This window comes from Ursus americanus, chromosome 6 (assembly GCF_024610735.1).
Source record: "Ursus americanus isolate L20-20 chromosome 6, mUrsAme1.1.p, whole genome shotgun sequence".
Taxonomy (NCBI): Eukaryota; Metazoa; Chordata; class Mammalia; order Carnivora; family Ursidae; genus Ursus; species Ursus americanus.
Window position 1 is genome coordinate 3,121,388 of NC_142132.1, and position 16,685 is coordinate 3,138,072.

General features: G+C 56.4%; 1 protein-coding gene across 3 annotated transcripts in view; it reads right to left on the bottom strand.

The window, feature by feature from the left end:
- Positions 1–5,743: 5,743 nt before the first annotated feature.
- MGMT (O-6-methylguanine-DNA methyltransferase) overlaps positions 5,744–16,685 on the bottom strand; it is a 294,215-nt gene continuing 283,273 nt past the window's right edge. For 2 of the 3 annotated variants that reach the window (XM_045809502.2, XM_045809501.2), the window contains 2 exons: positions 13,673–13,812; positions 5,744–6,045 (listed from right to left, as the gene is read on the bottom strand). In XM_045809502.2, coding sequence (XP_045665458.1) covers positions 5,836–6,045; positions 13,673–13,812 — 350 coding nt within the window. In that variant the 3' untranslated portion in view covers positions 5,744–5,835. The remainder of the gene's footprint in view (positions 6,046–13,672; positions 13,813–16,685) is intronic. The other variant, XM_087862566.1, reaches the window with a different exon arrangement.

Here is a 16,685-nt window from a genome sequence, read left to right on the forward strand (position 1 = left end):
CTTCAATGTGCCTGGGACCCTGCTCTCGACATGTGCTGGTGACAACGCAACAGGGACAGAGCAGCCCCACCCCACCACCTCCATCTGCGGGTAGAGGGTTCCCTGGGAGGTGCTGGGAGCTATGGGCTGCACCCAGGGCCACACAGCTGGGACCCTTTCCACGTGGTCCAGACCCCTGGCCGAGCACAGTGACAGTGTGACAAGGACTCAGCAGTACCTGAGGGGGAAAAAGGAGAAAAGAAGGGTCCCAGAGGTCCACCAGGAGCTGGGAGAACAGGCGGAAGGGCCAGGTCTGGCTCCCCGGTGTGCAGCAGCCACAAATGGGGACGCAGGCAGGTGTGAGCAGAAGACACAGACGTCTCCCCCCCACCCTTATAGGGGGCAGTTCTCAGGAGGGCTGGCTGCACGCAGGCCCAGGAGACATCCAGGCAGGACTCTCCAGTGGGGTCAACATGCAACAACAAGGTGAGAGCTCTGCCCAGACTCAGCCCCTCGCACAGAGGTTTCCGCTGGGAGTATGTTTAATCCCCCTTCTTGGGAATCAAGAGTAAGCAGGGCCTCCAAGGAAGCATCCTGAGAACGTGCCAGCCCCGTGTGTTCTAGCTGGACAGGCACCAACTGCTAGGTTCTTGTCCCCTGTCCGGCATTGGGACTCCTGTTCCAGAGGAGGGCTGTATGCTTATGCAGTACCTTTCATCTGGAAGGATCTCCAAGCTTTCACGAAATTTAACTCTACCAGGGGGATGTCTCACTCCCCAAAGAAACCAGTCCACAAGGATGGAATCAAAACGTGCTGTGAGCTCGGCTCAGCCACACAGCCCCGTCTGTCCCGTGGGCCTCCCTTTCCCGGTGGACCGTGCCCTGCATAATACGCACCTTGTGTGGTTCTAAAGTGGGCCGTGAGGGTGGTCAGTGTGCCCTACTCTGCTTTCTCGGGCCCTCGTTGACTGAATCCCCAAAGACGGCCGGGGCTGCTCCAACTGGGCCAGGCAGATGCAGAGCCCCTCTGCCGGCCGCTCGGAGGCACGGCTGGGGGCTGGGACTGCGGGGGGCCCGGGCCCAAACAGCCTGCTGGAGCGTGGCTTGGTGCGCGTATCTGCTCCCGCACCGCCCGCCAAGACGCTCACGTGTGCGTCTACTTCTGCTCGTAGCTCTGCCAATCAAAACATGCAAAAGCAATACTTTTTGCACAATATCACATGTTGCTTAATGTTTGGACACTGATATTTTCTCCAGCTGGGTTTTCCTTAATTTAAGTCAACAAACCAATCTGGAAGCAAACACAAGCGATGTGTAGCAGGAAGACTGAAGGAAAGCCTCAGGTGTGTGCGTGCTCGGTGCGTGCCTGCTGGGGGGCCGAGAGGCAAGGAGCAAAACGGGACAAAGCGCGCGGCCCCTCTGCTCTGGCCCTTGCAGCGCTCGGCCCAGGAGCGGGGCCTCTCGGTGACAACCACGCACAGGACGAGAAGCCGCTCCACGGGAGACCCGGCAGCTGGCAGAGTAGCTCCGGTCCCAGGAGCAGCAGCCGCTCCCCGTCCTCCGCACCAGAGTTCACGACAGCGACCGCCTGAAGCGTCTCCTCACATCCTCAGGCGTGGGGCCGCCTGCTCCGTTCGAGCACCCACACCCACAGACGAGCTCCACTCACCAGTAACCCGGGAAGGCAGCTCAAAACATGGTGCCGAGTGCGAGGCTCTTGGAAGGTGCCCTACAACCAGGGCCGCATTTTCCATGATCAATCTTAACTAGTGTCTGTGCAGAAATTTTTTCTTGTGGCTTTTCTCAATGAAAAAACATGGAGAAAACTTTAAAGACTTGTTAACGATGTCCTTTCATCAGTCTGGGCGCCGTCGGGCTGGGCTCTGCGTCCAGCCGCGCCTCGCTGTCCAGGCCCTTGCCCTACGCCTCACCCCCCACCCGCCCAGAACACACCCTGCAGAGCCGACCGGCTGATGGAGGCCAGACGCGCTCATCTGTCGGCAGCTGGAGCCACAGGGTCCGAGCCCTCTGTGCCGCTGCCCTCAGCCGCTTAGAGACGCGTCGGGACCTGCAGTTTCTCCAGGCTCTGGGCCCGGCTTTCAACTGCCACCCCCTTTCCTTCGGACGGACAGAGAGACAGAAGGACAGACAAGGGCTGCATGGCAGAGCTCCGTTTAAATCTCAACGTCTTTCAAACTGATAACAGGCAAAATTGATGTGGGCTTCAGCTTCCTAAACACAAACTCTCAATCAAATGCTGGCGAACGAAAAAGAAAAAAAACCGTGCATGGGCTGAGGGAGGCCAAACAAAGCGAAATCCCCACCGAGGGCCTCCCGCTGCCCTCTCTCCGTGACCCCACTGCTGGGACGGCAGCAAGAAAACACCCCCAAACGACGCACTTGGATTCCCAGATACACCACGGCTCTCAGACCACAGAGCAAGGCTCAGTTTCCTGATTGGTTTTGTGGGACAATCTTTTGAGTAAAATAACACTCTTTTTCCTGTGTGTCCCCCATTAAGTCATTTATCACTTCAGAGTTCGCCCATACGCGGCTTAAACCAAAATCGCACTAAGGTCTTTGGCGAGCTCTAAAGTGAACAGTTTTCACATCAGTTCGGCTGCTCCCACAGAGGCCGAGGTTTGAGCCAGCACTGCCGCCTGTGGTCCCGGCCGCGGGCACCAGCAGCCAAGGTGGGACACACGGGTGTCGAGTGGGAGAAGACGCGGCCATCAGCGCCCGTTCGCCCAGCCAGGCCACCGCAGAGAGGCCTCGTCCTCTGGAGAGAGCGCACAGGCCCCCAGGGCTCCCGCGGGGTCGAGCCGGCACTTCGGTTTCTAAGCAGCTTCCTCGCCAGAGTTTTATTCTCATGTCGCGATTTTAAAGGAAACAAGTTCGGGGATAACGCTGTCGCTCTCGAATGGGTTAAGAAACAGAAATGGTTTCATTAGAAGTACACCTGCACTGGACATGCCTGGCCACTCGGAAAAGGATATTCTGGGTGAGCTCACGGTGCGCAGGGAAACTTGGAAGGAAACGTGCACCCAAAGACATTCGGGAAGAAAGGACTTCCATCGCTGGCAAATGATCGAGACACACATGGGTTGTTCTGTAAGTGTGTCTGCTGGCTAAGAAAGCAGACAAGATTAAAAGTCCTAATTAGGTTACCTGCAAGGTGAGCCTACTTGCCTCCCGAGTGAGCCCTGCCGGCACCCTCTGTATCTAGAACAGCAAGCAGCCGATCCCTCGGAGTCCGCGTCTCCTCCAGAGCCTTCTGCCACGGCCCCCATCCAGCCCCCACTTGTACAAGACACTGCAGTGTCTCTTCCTCGGGTAGACAGAAGGCAGACTTTGCTGGCACTTGGTCCCTCGGTGCAGCCACAGGACGCGGTGGATGAGGGTGGGCACCCTGCTCCACGTGGGAAACAGAACTGGAAAGGAACACAGCCACCCTTTTCAACCCCAGGCTCCTGCCTGGCCGAGGGCATCTAGTCACGGACGCTGGTTCTGCAAACACAAATAATGTCTCTGAATCTCTCATTATCGTGGTCTCTGGAAATGGGGAAGAACAGTGCATACCGGCCAAGCTGCTGTGCGGAGCCAGTGGTCATGCGCCCACGGGTCTCTGTGTCAGCGTTCAAAGTCCCCCGTGCTGCATGGATGGGGAAACTGATCTGTGCAGGGGACCCGGAGCTGAGGCCAGAGAACACAGCTTTCTTGTCTTGACATTTCTTTTTATTTGGAAAATATTTTTGCATTTCTTTGTGCCTTTCCTTTTCCTCTTTATTTCCATAAACTGCACTGCAACCTTGAGCAGCACGGCTCTAGGCGACCGCGCTGGCTTTTCATGTCGGCCTCTGCAGAGCTTGTCCTTGGAGCGGTACATAGCCGTGCCGGTTGGAGCCCGGCTGCTGCCTCTGTCAGTGGGAACCTCGGGGCATATATCAAGCCTGTTCTGACAGGGCCGAGGAAGCCCTGGGAGACAGAAAACAGAACGCGGTTTTGTACTGCACCAACGGCATGGCCCAAACATGCGGTGCCAGGCCATGCGGAGCCGCAGGGTCACCTCGGACTGCTCTGATGGGTGGGCCCCTGGTTGCATGTGGCTGAGCCCCGCCAGGGGCTGGGCCCTTGCAGGCGCACAGCAGGTGGCTGTCCCGCCCAGGACCCGCCCTCAGAGCCCACCTGGGGACCTGGAGATTGCAGCAGGAGGCATGTGGCGCGTAGGGGACCCGCACTTTCCCAGCCCAGGAGGTGGCCTGTGTGCCCAGCATGCGGGTGGCACGGGACACGTGGAGTATCGCCAGGGTCTGCCAGCATCACTGATGGCACCTCGTGCTCCGTGGACTACCCCAGAGCCGCTGGGAGAGCTCCACCCTGCCCCCACTCTCAAATCCATCCTTAGACAGTCAGTGGTGGCTGGGGGTCTCCCAGCCACAGCCCTAGTGCACTGCTATGGTGCCCTCTATTGGAAAGCACTCAGACGAAATCCACACCCAGGCCCGCAAGGAGAACCTGCCTTTGAGAACCAGAGTTTTCTGTTCTGTTCAGCGCAGAACAGAACGGCAGAGGGTGGTCATGTTTCTTGGTGACCGTCAGTTCCTGGAGAAAAGCATTTTCCTTATAGAATTTACAACACGACCACCTCCTCAGCCCCCAAATGCAAAGTGTGTCCCAGACCCCCACTCGTCTTCCCAACACGTCAGAAACCCAGGAATGAACCCCTCTGCTCTCCCACGGAGACACCAAGAGTGTGCCCATCACGGGCTGTATATCTGGCCCAGCGTTCAGTGACACGTACAAGCCACCTGAGCTTCGCGGCTGTTTACGTCGTCACAGGAACCCGACAAAAATACAGCTTTCTACTGCACAGCGGGGTGCGGTGTGTTCTCTCCATAGACCATAGGCTCTATTTTATTTACCCACATGCATACCTACAAGTTCCCCTTATGCTTTTCAGATAGTTAATTATAAAGCTAAAATGACAAAGGGTAATGAAGTGTCAGACCGAGGTCCTTGGTGGATGCTGGAAATACTCCGGACTGCCCCTGGGGACAGGAGCTGACCCACCTTCTTGTGTGACCTCTGACTTCGAGGCTGGTCTTGGGGTGCTGGCGAGGAGAGGTCAGCAAGCTTTGTCACCTTCTGTTCAGGGCACACGAAGGTCAACTGTGTCAGAAGGGCTGGGGCCCGAGGCAAGACCCCCATAAAGGAGCCATTGCGAACAAACCCACCTCAAAGAGCTATTTGTTTTCCCAACTCGCTCGGCCAGGCGGTTCTTTTCTATTCGGCTGATAGAACCCAAAATGGATGCATCCTGCCCTAGCTTTTCTGGCGGTAAGAAAAGCAAAGCTAGCAAACCTCCGTAAACATGACCTCCAGGCCGCCCCTTGCTTTCAGGGAAGCTTTTTAGAGTGGAAAACGCCAGCCTGGCAGCCTCAACAGCTGAGAGGACGGGGGAGCCGGGGTGTGGGCCGGGGAGGCCAGCTTCTCAGGGACACAAATGCGGCTTCAGCCCGCGACAGAACTCTCAGGGGCCGGGGCGCTGGCAGGAGCAGCCACTGGGCCCCGTGGGTGCTAGATGCTTCTGCCCTCCAGGACAGTTACCCTGGTGTCCGCCAGGCCCCCCGCTTTCTCACCGCTGCTCTAACAGACCTCAGAGACGGAACAGCAGCGTGAGGATACGCACTGTACGAACAAGGGCCAGTCTTCCGAACTCGCTCTGCTGTGAAATGTAAAAATGAGAGAGAACACACACTCCACATCCCTCAGGACACGTCCAGCTCCTTTAATACAGTGGCACCGCCACACACCCCACTTCCCACGTGTCGCTCAAAGACTGAGTCTGGCAAGTACTCAATTCCAGCCAGCACGCTGGGGGTCGGGGGTGTCAGCCTGCGCCCCGTGCCAGGTTCCAGCTGGATGGGACACCCCTGCATAGGTTGGCTTCCCGGACAGGCGGCCTTCGTGGGCCAGCAGCCACTCCTTCGTGGCCAGTCCTCCTGAGTAGTTGCCCATGGCTCCGCTGCTGCAGACCACTCGATGGCACGGGACGAGGATGGGTACCTGCAGAACAGGAAGCCAGCCACCATCAGTCTGGGTTCTGGGCCAACGCGGTCTCTTGGGGTCAAGGGCAAGGCCCCTGACCACAAGTGACCTAGCAGGGGCTCAGCCACATGCAGGCCCCCAGCTGGCTGTCTGAGCGCTGCACACCCCTTGGTCTCTGAGGGTCTCGGTATGGGCCAAGGAGTGACACTGTGCCCCAAGGCAAATGTATGGCATATACCAGAGAATCCCCTTATACCAGGATCTGGGAGGAGAAAATTGCCTTTGGTAAGAAATTGATAATGTTTGCTTACCAAATTCAAAACTATATTTCCAAGTTATGGGATGGTATGCAAAATTCCCAAACACCTCTAGAAGTGACAGGAACCTTCAGGGAAGACCGTACTCATACAAGGCGTTGGCAAACCGGCTGCTACAGGCCCCCCTTTAGTTTGTAAATAAAGTTTTATTAGAGTATAGCCATACCATCTGTGGCTGCTTTTGAAAGCCTAAACTATTTACCATCAGGCCCTTTATAGGAAAGGTTTGCTGACCCTGCTTCATGCGACGCAGTGCCCCGGGAGTGTCTGTCTCCCCTCATCAGTCCCGGGATACTTTGGGAAGCTGGAGAAGCTCCAGTCCTCATCTGTTCTCACCTGAGCGGCCACTGCTGCCACCACCCCACCCCTGGATACCACTCACCCCCACAATCCCTCAGGACTCCAGACCCAGGGCCACACCCGCCCTCACCCCTCCGCCTGCCTCAAATAGCCTCTCACCTCCGGAGACAAACTGAGTGGTTAGGTGCTTGCCTTAGTCAACAGAATGGCTTCACTAAAAGCAAAGTCACCTTATGATGAAAACAAACCCAAACACAATCCTACAAGGAAAAGCCAACCGATGGTTAAAGGGATCCACTGCTGGGACCAGGGGCAGCCGTGTGTCACTGAGACGCACCAGGAAAAAAGTTAGGTGGGGCTCTGTGCACCTTGAGCCTTCACCAAACCCCGCCACTCCGACTTACTGGCAGCTCAGCACGCTGTGACCCTGGTCCCAGGGGAAGCGCAGGCCGGCCCACGGACCCAAAGGAAGAGGGCCCAAACTGCAGGCAGGTCTCCCTAGTAGACACTGACTGCCCCAAGGACAGGACCCTCCCCCAGTGTCCCACAAGTTATTCTGCCCTTGCCTGGAGCCACCACAGCTCAGACCCGTGGGAGTCTCATACTCCACATCTAGTACTGGATGCCGGGCTCTCACGTGCTGCTCAAGGGGGGTCAGTCACGCGGGTGGGTCATTATTCCCACAGCCACACAGGCCAACAATCCCACCTCCTGGCACACTCCTGGCAGCCAATCCTGCCACAGGAGGAGACCTCTGCTCTCTCTAGGGTGGGAGGCCCCTTTTCAGCAGCTGTGCACAGGGGAATGCCTCCGTCCTCCTCCCATGGCCTGTGCCATACAGACGGCAGCTCCAAGGACACCCACTGGCAGAGCTGCTCAGTGTCTGTTCTCAGGATGGAGTCCACGGTGGAGCGTGGGCACAGTGGGCCTTGCCTTTGCTTTTGATTTCCACGTGGTGGGACGCCCACTGGTAGGAGGGACATGCCTGGCCTTCCCCACCTCCATCCTTTACCCCCTGCCCGAGGGGAGGAAGACTCACTGACCAGCCATCCCGGGAGGAAGGGATGAGAACGTCCAGCTCAGCACCCTGTGAGGTCCTGCAGGGGGGACCTGTCTGCCCCACAGCACAGATGCAGTCAGCAGGACCGACCCCTGCCGAGGCTGGTACCAGCACAGGGGGGTCTGATTCCAGGCGAAGTCCTGGGAAGCCCCCCATGGCCATACCACCTCTCTAGTGTAGCTTTGAATCCTAATAAAGCTAATGCCCTGATGTCCTTTATCCATTTCTTAGCTGGCCCAGAACACAGGAGGAAAGGAAAGGGATGGACAGCACGGAGTGGACAGGACTGTGTCTCGGGCTGTGGAGCTCCCTCCATGGGCAGCATACAGCACAGCAGGACGGCCCCACGCCTGGGCCACCAAATGCCAGGGTGCACGCGGCGTTCCCACTGCAGGGGCTCCGGGAGATGAATGGTCATTTTGCTTAAAGATCCCAACAAGCAGTTACTCAGAACCTGAGGGCTTCCCAGGAGGGAACGTGTGGTGGACTCTCAGCAGAGTTCAAGCCTCTGAGGAGAGGGCCTGCCCAGGAGCCCCAGCTAAATCAGCCCTCACTCCTCAGGGGCCCCGTGTTGCCTGGGGCGAGGGGCACAGGTGGTCAGTCACTGAAGGCTCAGGACGTGCTGGTGGCGGTTCTCATCATCGTGCGGCGTGCAGCGGCTTCGCCACCAAGACCGCAGCGGTCAGTGAGCACAACTACAGGAACTGCCTCAGCGCCACAGACAGAGCGGGGCAGGACGAAGGGCACAGCTCCTCAGAAGCCCCGGAAGGGACACAGGAGGTCCCGGGGGCCACTCAGCGCCCAGCACCCGTCCTGTCCCTGTCCCGCTGCACTCACCTACGGCTGCCGGGCTCCAAATGTCCTCTAAGGAAAACGGCCCCTGCTGCAGCGTCCCAGAAGGGGAGGGCTCCTCAGTCTCCCTTGACTGCAGCTCAACAGAGAGAAGATCCACGTCCCCTACCCCCGAGCTCCAACTCTAAAGACCCGAGCTGGACAAAGCGACCAGCCACCAGTCGGGTGAGTTTCTAGAAGAGTGGCTGAGCACACATGCCCGGGGGCTCTTCTCATGGTATCTGGCCGCCCTCTGGCCATCATCGTCTCAGCTCACCACACAAACCCACCCACCTGCCTGGAGTGTCCCCTCAGTGGGCCCTGAGCTGCACCTGTCCCTGGGCAGATGGCATGGTCCCCAGTTCCATCCCAGATGCAGCACTCAATAAGGCCACCGGGGAGAGCGTGCTCTGTGCCCGCTGTGGCCCATCACGCATCCCTGACAAGCTCCAGGCCAGGCATGGTCAGCCTCAGGTCACATTACATCGCTTGCCCAAGTTCTCGCGGCAGTTTAGAGGCAAAGACGGGATTCCAGCTCAACGGAGGCAGAAGCCGGCGCCCGTACGTCTCGCTGTTCCACCAGCAGCCCGAGGGGGATCGCTGGGCACAGCTTGGAGTGCTGGCCAGCCCTGCAGGTCATCAGGCTTCGGTGGTGAGAACCTGACTGTTCCCACATCACACACATCCCGATTCTGACTGGAAGTTTGGGTTGCCATGGGAACGCATGCCGTCTCAGGGCAGCCTCAGGAAGAGCAGTGGCGTGGGGGTGGGGTGGGCGGTCTGGTTTCCTCTCAGTGTCGCTTCACAGACTGAGAGCAACTCCACTGCCCCATCCCACAAGCAGCTTGCACTCCCCATCACCTTGGAAGGAGAAACAGACAATTTCAGAATGGAATATCGACTCTGACTGACGGTTTTGATCCGATACAATAGTTACATTAATAATTTCTCTGAGGACATGATCAGATAATACACACGACTTAAGCTTTGACTGATAAAGAGAGAAAGATTGAATTCAAGTTAGTCTCGCAAACATTTAGGCACCAATTCCATTTTCCTACCTAACAGCAGACGTCACGAGCGAGCTTTGGTTTCCCTGCCCCGCTCCCGGAGCTGTGGAATTGTAAGAGGCCGACTAGGAACTCCCCGGCCCTGCGTGTCCTGCGAAGGACGGCGATGCTGACCGCCCCGGCCAGGCTGCACCCTGTGCGCACAGCGATGGGGAGCAGGGGACTCACCAAAGACGCACTGTTTTCTCTACGAGAAACAGGGACCACTGCTCTGTTTGTGTTAATTTTGGTGGCAGATTCAGACTACTAAAATAACGAACAAAAGCTGCCAAAATTTATTTGGGCCCTAAGGACATCTCAAAGGATCTGTACCCTCCTACACCCTCTCCTTTAAAGCCCTGTGCTGCATAAAATGTAATTTTTATCAATAACCAAGCAGCTCATAATATCACAGCTGCATTGAAATCTTCATGCTGTGCAATCTAATTCACCCAATGCGTGAATCCATCACTTACACGGACCCTTTCTCAAATGCTATAAAACTTCCAAACCCATAGATTTGTCTCCAACAAAAATAACACGAAGGGGCCTTTCAATCAATAATGGAATCCCTCTGATTCTGGTGCCGGCTGAATATTTTCTCCAACTTCGCCTTTGTTCTTGTGGTAGTAGCCCACAAGGGAAAGCGCTTGTTTTCACTCGCGGCCTCATCAATACCTAAATCCTGGTGAGCAAGTGACACGGAGAAGCTGTAATCAATAGCTCCCTGTGCGTTTTTTCTTCTGGTCAAATGGTTCAGCCCCACTGACAGCCCTGACACTTAGAACATGATGCTAAATCTTTATCAACAGCCATCCGGGTGACTGGCAGAACGAGACTCGGGGGGTCATTAGCGCTCACGGCAATCTGTGAGTAAACTCACTCCTCAGGAATGCGTTTGTTTAGAAGAAAGTGGGGAAACTCTCTGTGCCACGTATCGATCGCCTTTGAACTGCATTTAGCAAATTCTGAGGAGGGGAAGGGTGCTTCTGCGGGGGGCGCCCACGAGGCGTCTGCCACCCGATCTAACAGGAAACCGACCCTCCTCCGTGGTGGGTGGGAGCGCACACCTTCCGGAAGCCTGCCGAACCGGCTCACCCGGGCCAGCAAGCCCTCTGTGGAAAACTTGGAAGAATCACGGGCTGAGGACGGGAGAAGACCCCCCGCAACCCCCAGGGGCAGCCGTGCCTTCCGCGGGCGGGGAGAGGACCCCACGCCCGCAGCCAAGGCCGTGAGGCGAACCCGCACGTGCTCCCGTCTACTGCGAGCCCGCCCAGGAATTAACGCGCGGCGAGCCTCGTGCGCCCGGAGACATGCCAAGCCCGTTCGTCGCCCTCCTTCCGGAAACGCACAACCGCTCTCTTCGGCCCGAGCAGAGAGGCGACCGGCGAGCGCGCCTCCACATGCTCTGCCGTGCCGGAGCTGCGGGGGGGGGGGGGGGGGAGGCTGCCGGCGCCAAGGAAACGGGGCGCCCACGTGGGTCGTCCACATCGGTCGTGGCCCCTTTCCCCCGCAGGTTCCTGGGTCGCCTCTTGGGTGCTCCGTGGTCCATTCCAAGGAGGTGTTAAACCAACCTGAGGGGAGCCCTTCGAGGCCTCCGGGGCTCCCTGGGAGGCCGAGGGAAGTTCTCCTTGCAGGAGCACCTCCGGCAGGTCTAGCGCCGCGATGGGAGGCGCCGCTCCGGTCCTGCAGCCGCCAGCGTCTCGGCCACCACCTCGGGCCGAGGGGCCGGGCACGAGTTGACACATGGACGGCCCCGAGGGCTCGCCCCCAGCCTGGCTGCTGTTGGCACAGGACGGCACCAAGAAGAGGGGCCAGGAGCCTGCTCGGTCCTCCCGCCTGGGGTCCTCATGGCCCTTCTCCAGTTGGGCACGAGACAGGGGAGACAGGGAAGTCAATACGTGGACTTTATGGACATTAGAGTTTTAAGCCTTGTGAGATCCGATTTTATAAATTTCCGTGACTGGGGCCATATTTGAACAGAGACATTCATAGAGATTAATAGCAGGAGGAGAGAGTCATGCTGCTTGTCGAACAATAAATGTTTCTGAATATTGCCACAAGCATGATCGCTGAACAGTGCCGGCGTCTCCACCGCAGAGAGTGAGAAACTGCTGTCAGCACACAAGGCAGGTGAGGGGCTGCCACTGTCTGCGCGCCTGCCGGTAGCGCGTTTGCAGAACACCAGACGGGAGGTGTGCACCTGGCGGGGGGATCGGCACCCCCGCCTGCAGCACACGGTGGGAACTGAATCTCACCTCCGTGAGCGAGAAGAGTGACCCAGTCTCCACAAAGGGCACGAGGAGTAGACACCTGGCCTGAAGTAGGGACGAAGATCTGGGACAGAGGGAGGATTCGCACAGGACACAGCGACTGTGGGATGCGGAAGGCCAGGCAGAAACCTGTTAGCTTCCAGAGCGCTTCTCACAAGGCATGACAGGGAGCCGTGTCTTGCACAGTCCCAGCCGTCGTTCTAGCCTGGGCAAAGTCCAGCTGCTCAACACCTGGGAGAGGACGTGGCCCTCCCAAGGAATGAAGCGGTTCAAACTTCATTAGGAAACGTAAAAAAAATCACACTGGAATCTGATTCAGAGTCACGCTGCATGCAGGGTAAACCCGGGCACTTGGTGCGTGGCAGTGACGACCCGGAGGACATGGCGGGCCACCCTGCACTGAAAACACAACCACTGAGAAACAGAACACTGGCCGAGCTCGCGAGCCACTGTCGCTGGGGTCGCGGGGCGCCGAGAGGCACAGGATGGGCATGACCGGTCCTCCACATCACACACTGCTCCGGACCGTCGGGGATATCTCAATACAGCAGAGAACTCTCCAGATTAGATACACAAGACAGTGCGATCCCCTACGAACCTGCCGGGGCCACTTCTTAGACAAAAACAAGGCAGTCTGTAAACGCCGTCTCTTAGAGACGCCGGGGCTCGGCCCTCAGGCAGCTGGGAGCGAGCGGCAAGGGCAGCAGGCCGGGCTGTGCGAACGCTGCCTCCCCCCGGTGAAGAGGGATGAAAATGACTCTAAAAATATACAGCAAAGCTACAGCAATTTTCCAAAAAGTGAGGTCTATCTGATCTAGTAATTTCCTATCCCAGGACATGACGGTCCTAGGTCCTCCTCCTGATAGGATGGCAGGCTTCTATGCCGTCATAGACTCTCCCACGGCTCCAGGGGGCAAAGGTCACGGAGGTGTTAGCAGCCCGGCCAGGCACTGGATGGGGCTAACGAGAACAGGAATATTCCGGGTCTCACTCGGCTGTGCACGGTCCCCCAGTGGACCTGGCTGCTCTGTGGACAGGGGGCACTATGGCCTCTTCCCCCGCTCACGTGGACTTGCTTTCTGAGACAGGTTGGCCTGCGGTCCACGCGAGAGTGTGTCCTCTGTCCTGCTGGGGACGACAGGCGCGTGGCCACCCCATGGTGAGTCAGGCTTTGCCTGGAGTGAACCTCCCTTTCTGCAAAATCTGAACACAGAGGCACAGGAGGGACAAGGACACAAAAGGGCTTGGGGATGGAGCCACCCCTTGGGGAAGACACACCCAAACGCGGTGAATCACCCCCGTGCATGCCAGTGTCAGATTTCCAGCCTCCCTAGGGGTCAGGCACCCTGGTATGTGTCTCCTTCCAGAAAGATGACCCACACGGGCAGCCTGTCTGCTTTGTTTCTGGCTGTAGTCCTGGCCCGTGGAAGAGCGTCTGGCACCCGCAAGGCAGCCCGTACACCCAGTTACTGGATGAATGAATGCCCGGGTGCCACTTTCTCCAGGCTCCGTCCTCCTTGGTCGTGCCTCTGACAAGGGGTTCCTGTGGTTCCAACAGCCATGGAGGGGGTGCTTTGAGTGAGAGCTTTCTGATCACCCTCATCAAAGATGGGGGCAGGGGCGCAGACCTACCAGTGCTGCCCATGCCTGTTTGGGGAGGGGGGACATCACAAGTGCTTCCTCTCCTCCCCATCCAGCGCTGCTCCGGCTGCCTGGAGGACACCCTTACCTCACGCGGCCCGCGGCCCCCAAGTGCAGCGCCAAGGCCCACCCACCCACCGTGGCCAAGCTGACATCTTGCTGACCGCCACTTACAGGATTGCTCCTCATCGCTCCGCCCACTGCCCGTGCTGCTTTGGGGTTGCCTGCCAGGGCTGCTAGTTGCTGGTAAGAAACCGTGTCTCCAAATTTCACAGCCTCCAGCAGCTTCCACAACACCTGTGCAGTGAATGAATCTGAAAGGCAGAACACAGAGTGACATGAGGTGGACCAACGGCCCCCACAACTCCGACGTAAAGGGCTGCCAGTCCCGCACAGGAAACTCAGCCACATAAATAGAGGTGCTACTCTCAGTTAAAGCACGGCCTTCACACACGGTCCCTTCAGCTGGTCCCTGGCACCACGCGGGCTGGCCCCTTCGCAGGTATCCCACAACCGTGCACCCCAGACCTGCAGCTTCCTCTCATCTTCCCCTGGTTCCACACAGGGCTGCGTGAGGCTCTCTCTTCCAGGACCTGCGTCTGTCAATGCGTAAGCAGCTCAGTTAATAAGCACAGAAGGCCCTGTCTGCCTACTGACTTCAGAACCTCTTACACCGCTGGTTGATTTCCAACTTCAGTTGGGACACAGAAGGAGAAAGGAGCCACGGGCTGGGCTGTGAGTTTATGCTAGCTGTCCACATCCTGCATCAAGCAGGCTCAGAGTGCCGGACACCACGGTCCGTGGGGCTGGCGGTGACCTTGGCTCCAGGCATCTGTAATGAACAGGGCTGCAAAATAAAATAACCTTATTCCCATTTTAATTGACTAACCCCATCAAATTGCATTTGCTCTTCGTCCCGCCGCAGGAATGAACAGGTGAATGCATGAGAATGTTCTCTCCCTCTGCCGTCAGGTTTTAGAGTGGCTTCCCAGGGATGTGGAGGGGGCTGGTCTGAATCGATACCTATTGTCTTTCCAAAGGGAACACATGGCTCAGGAGCACTGGACACGGAGCCACGTCCCCCACGGCGGGGGCACCAAGCCCTCCGGGGGCGGGAGTTCCCGGGGGCAACAACAAAGGGAAGGCTTCCCCGGGCAGCAGCGGCGTTCCAGACTGTGTCCATAATAGCACTGATTACACTCGGTGCCAAGCTGGCAAAGTGCGATTTGGTTCTTAAAGGAAACACACCCTTACATGCGTGTTAAATAATAAAAATCACTTCTTAACGGAAGGGAATGATAATCACTTCACTGGAAAAAAAAATCTGTTTAGTCTTTATTATAACATTAAGCAAATTAAACATCAGCATAATCCAGGTGATACTAGAACAGGGTCATCAAAGAAATTAACTTTGTTGTTCATTAATTTACATGGATTAGTAGAGGGCAAAAAGATAGCAAATGTGCTCTCGTTTTTTATGATATAATTTCAAACTGTACACCATTTGTGGCAGGAGGTGACTTTGGGGTTAATCAGACTGATTTGTCCTTTTAATTGCTTTCTATTCAAAGAAAATTCATTAGATAATGTTCTCTTCAAAATTCATGAATCAATTTAACTGAAGAAACCACATTAACAGCTTTGGGTTCATTAGCACATGCAGTTGTGTTACCGGCTGATTGCTCGGAGGGTTTCCTTAGGCAAACACACTCTGTTTACTGTGATTTCTTCAGAGCGGGTTCTGAAATCAAACTGTTAATCATTATCATTGTTGCTGCTGTTGTTATGCCTCACTTAAAAACAAACAAACAGAAACACAAACAAAAAGAGGAAGAAAAAAGAAGGCAGGCTGCCTGGTGATGGGGAGGAGGTGGTGACTTGGGGAGGAAGCGATTTCGGGGCGCTGGTCTTGGAGAAGCAGCTGGGAGAGCGGCCGTGGTGGAGACTGTGCAGGAGGCAGAGGCCCGGTTCCTGCCTTTCTGGGAGAGCGCGGAGTCGGGGTTTGTTTCTGTGATGCCGCGGGATTTCCAGGAGAGCCTGGAACGTTACCAGACCTGGAGGGCTAGGGTGAGAGGTGTGTGTGCGAGCTCGCCTGGGGCAGAGACGCTCCTGGGAAGCCGGGGTGCCCCTCCCGCGCCAGCCCCGACAAGCACCAGGATCACAGGCCACAGCACCCAGCACCTCCCTTCCCAGACATAAAAGTGTCGTATATTAAAACAACCGTATGTCTGTACACTAGCACAGAGTTTATCAAACATTTGCAGCTTCACTGTCAATTTTTCATGGGAAATAATTTCTCACCTTGTCCATACCGTGCAACATATTAGGAAAAATAGCTTGAAGAATGCAATATTTAGCAATCAAGCACATCGTTTTATAAATGTATCTGAAAACTCAATTTCACCATGTAGGGAGCAAATGCATTAATTAGTTTGAGCAGCTCGCAGCGACAGTGCCTTTAACCCTAACCTGCACAGAATCGGAGGGTGACACTGCTCTCCTTTCGAGGAGGGGCTGACGCTCTCAGTTAAGTGTCATTCTAAAATGCAGTAAAACCTGCTCACAATAATTAACATACATGGATGTGGAAAATAGATCTTCTGGAGGTTGAAGTGTCCATTAAGTCCTTAGCGCTGGACCATCATTTCAGGTGGCCCAAAAGGCAGCCAGTAGAGGGTGATGGCTCTCTCCCATTCACGGCCCTCTCCAGGGAGCAGGCGTGACCCCAGAGCCGTGCGGAGCGGCCTCTGTACGCCACATTCACCCTCTCCTCCCCATCCTCTCTCCTGCCTCCCCCAGCCTCGGAGGATGGCCAGCTGGGCTGTTATGCGGTGGGGCCAAGCTCAGCCCTGCTGGAGGCCGACTGGCTGCTTAGAGCTCCCTTACCTTAAGGACACAGCCGTTTTCATCTCCGTGCAGGTGGCCACTTACACATTCCCACCATGAACACCCAACCCAAGACTGCTTTCTACATCCTCTCTAGGTGGACTGTAGGTCATCAGCCTCCCACAGGGGCTGATGAGGTGATTTTCTTTTCTTTTTTTTTTTTTGGGGGGGGTCCTCAAAACTTTTTTTTTTTATAATGATTTTTTATTATATTATGTTAGTCACCATACAGTACATCCCCGGTTTCCGATGTAAGGCTCGATGATTCATTAGTTGCGTATAACACCCAGTGCACCATGCA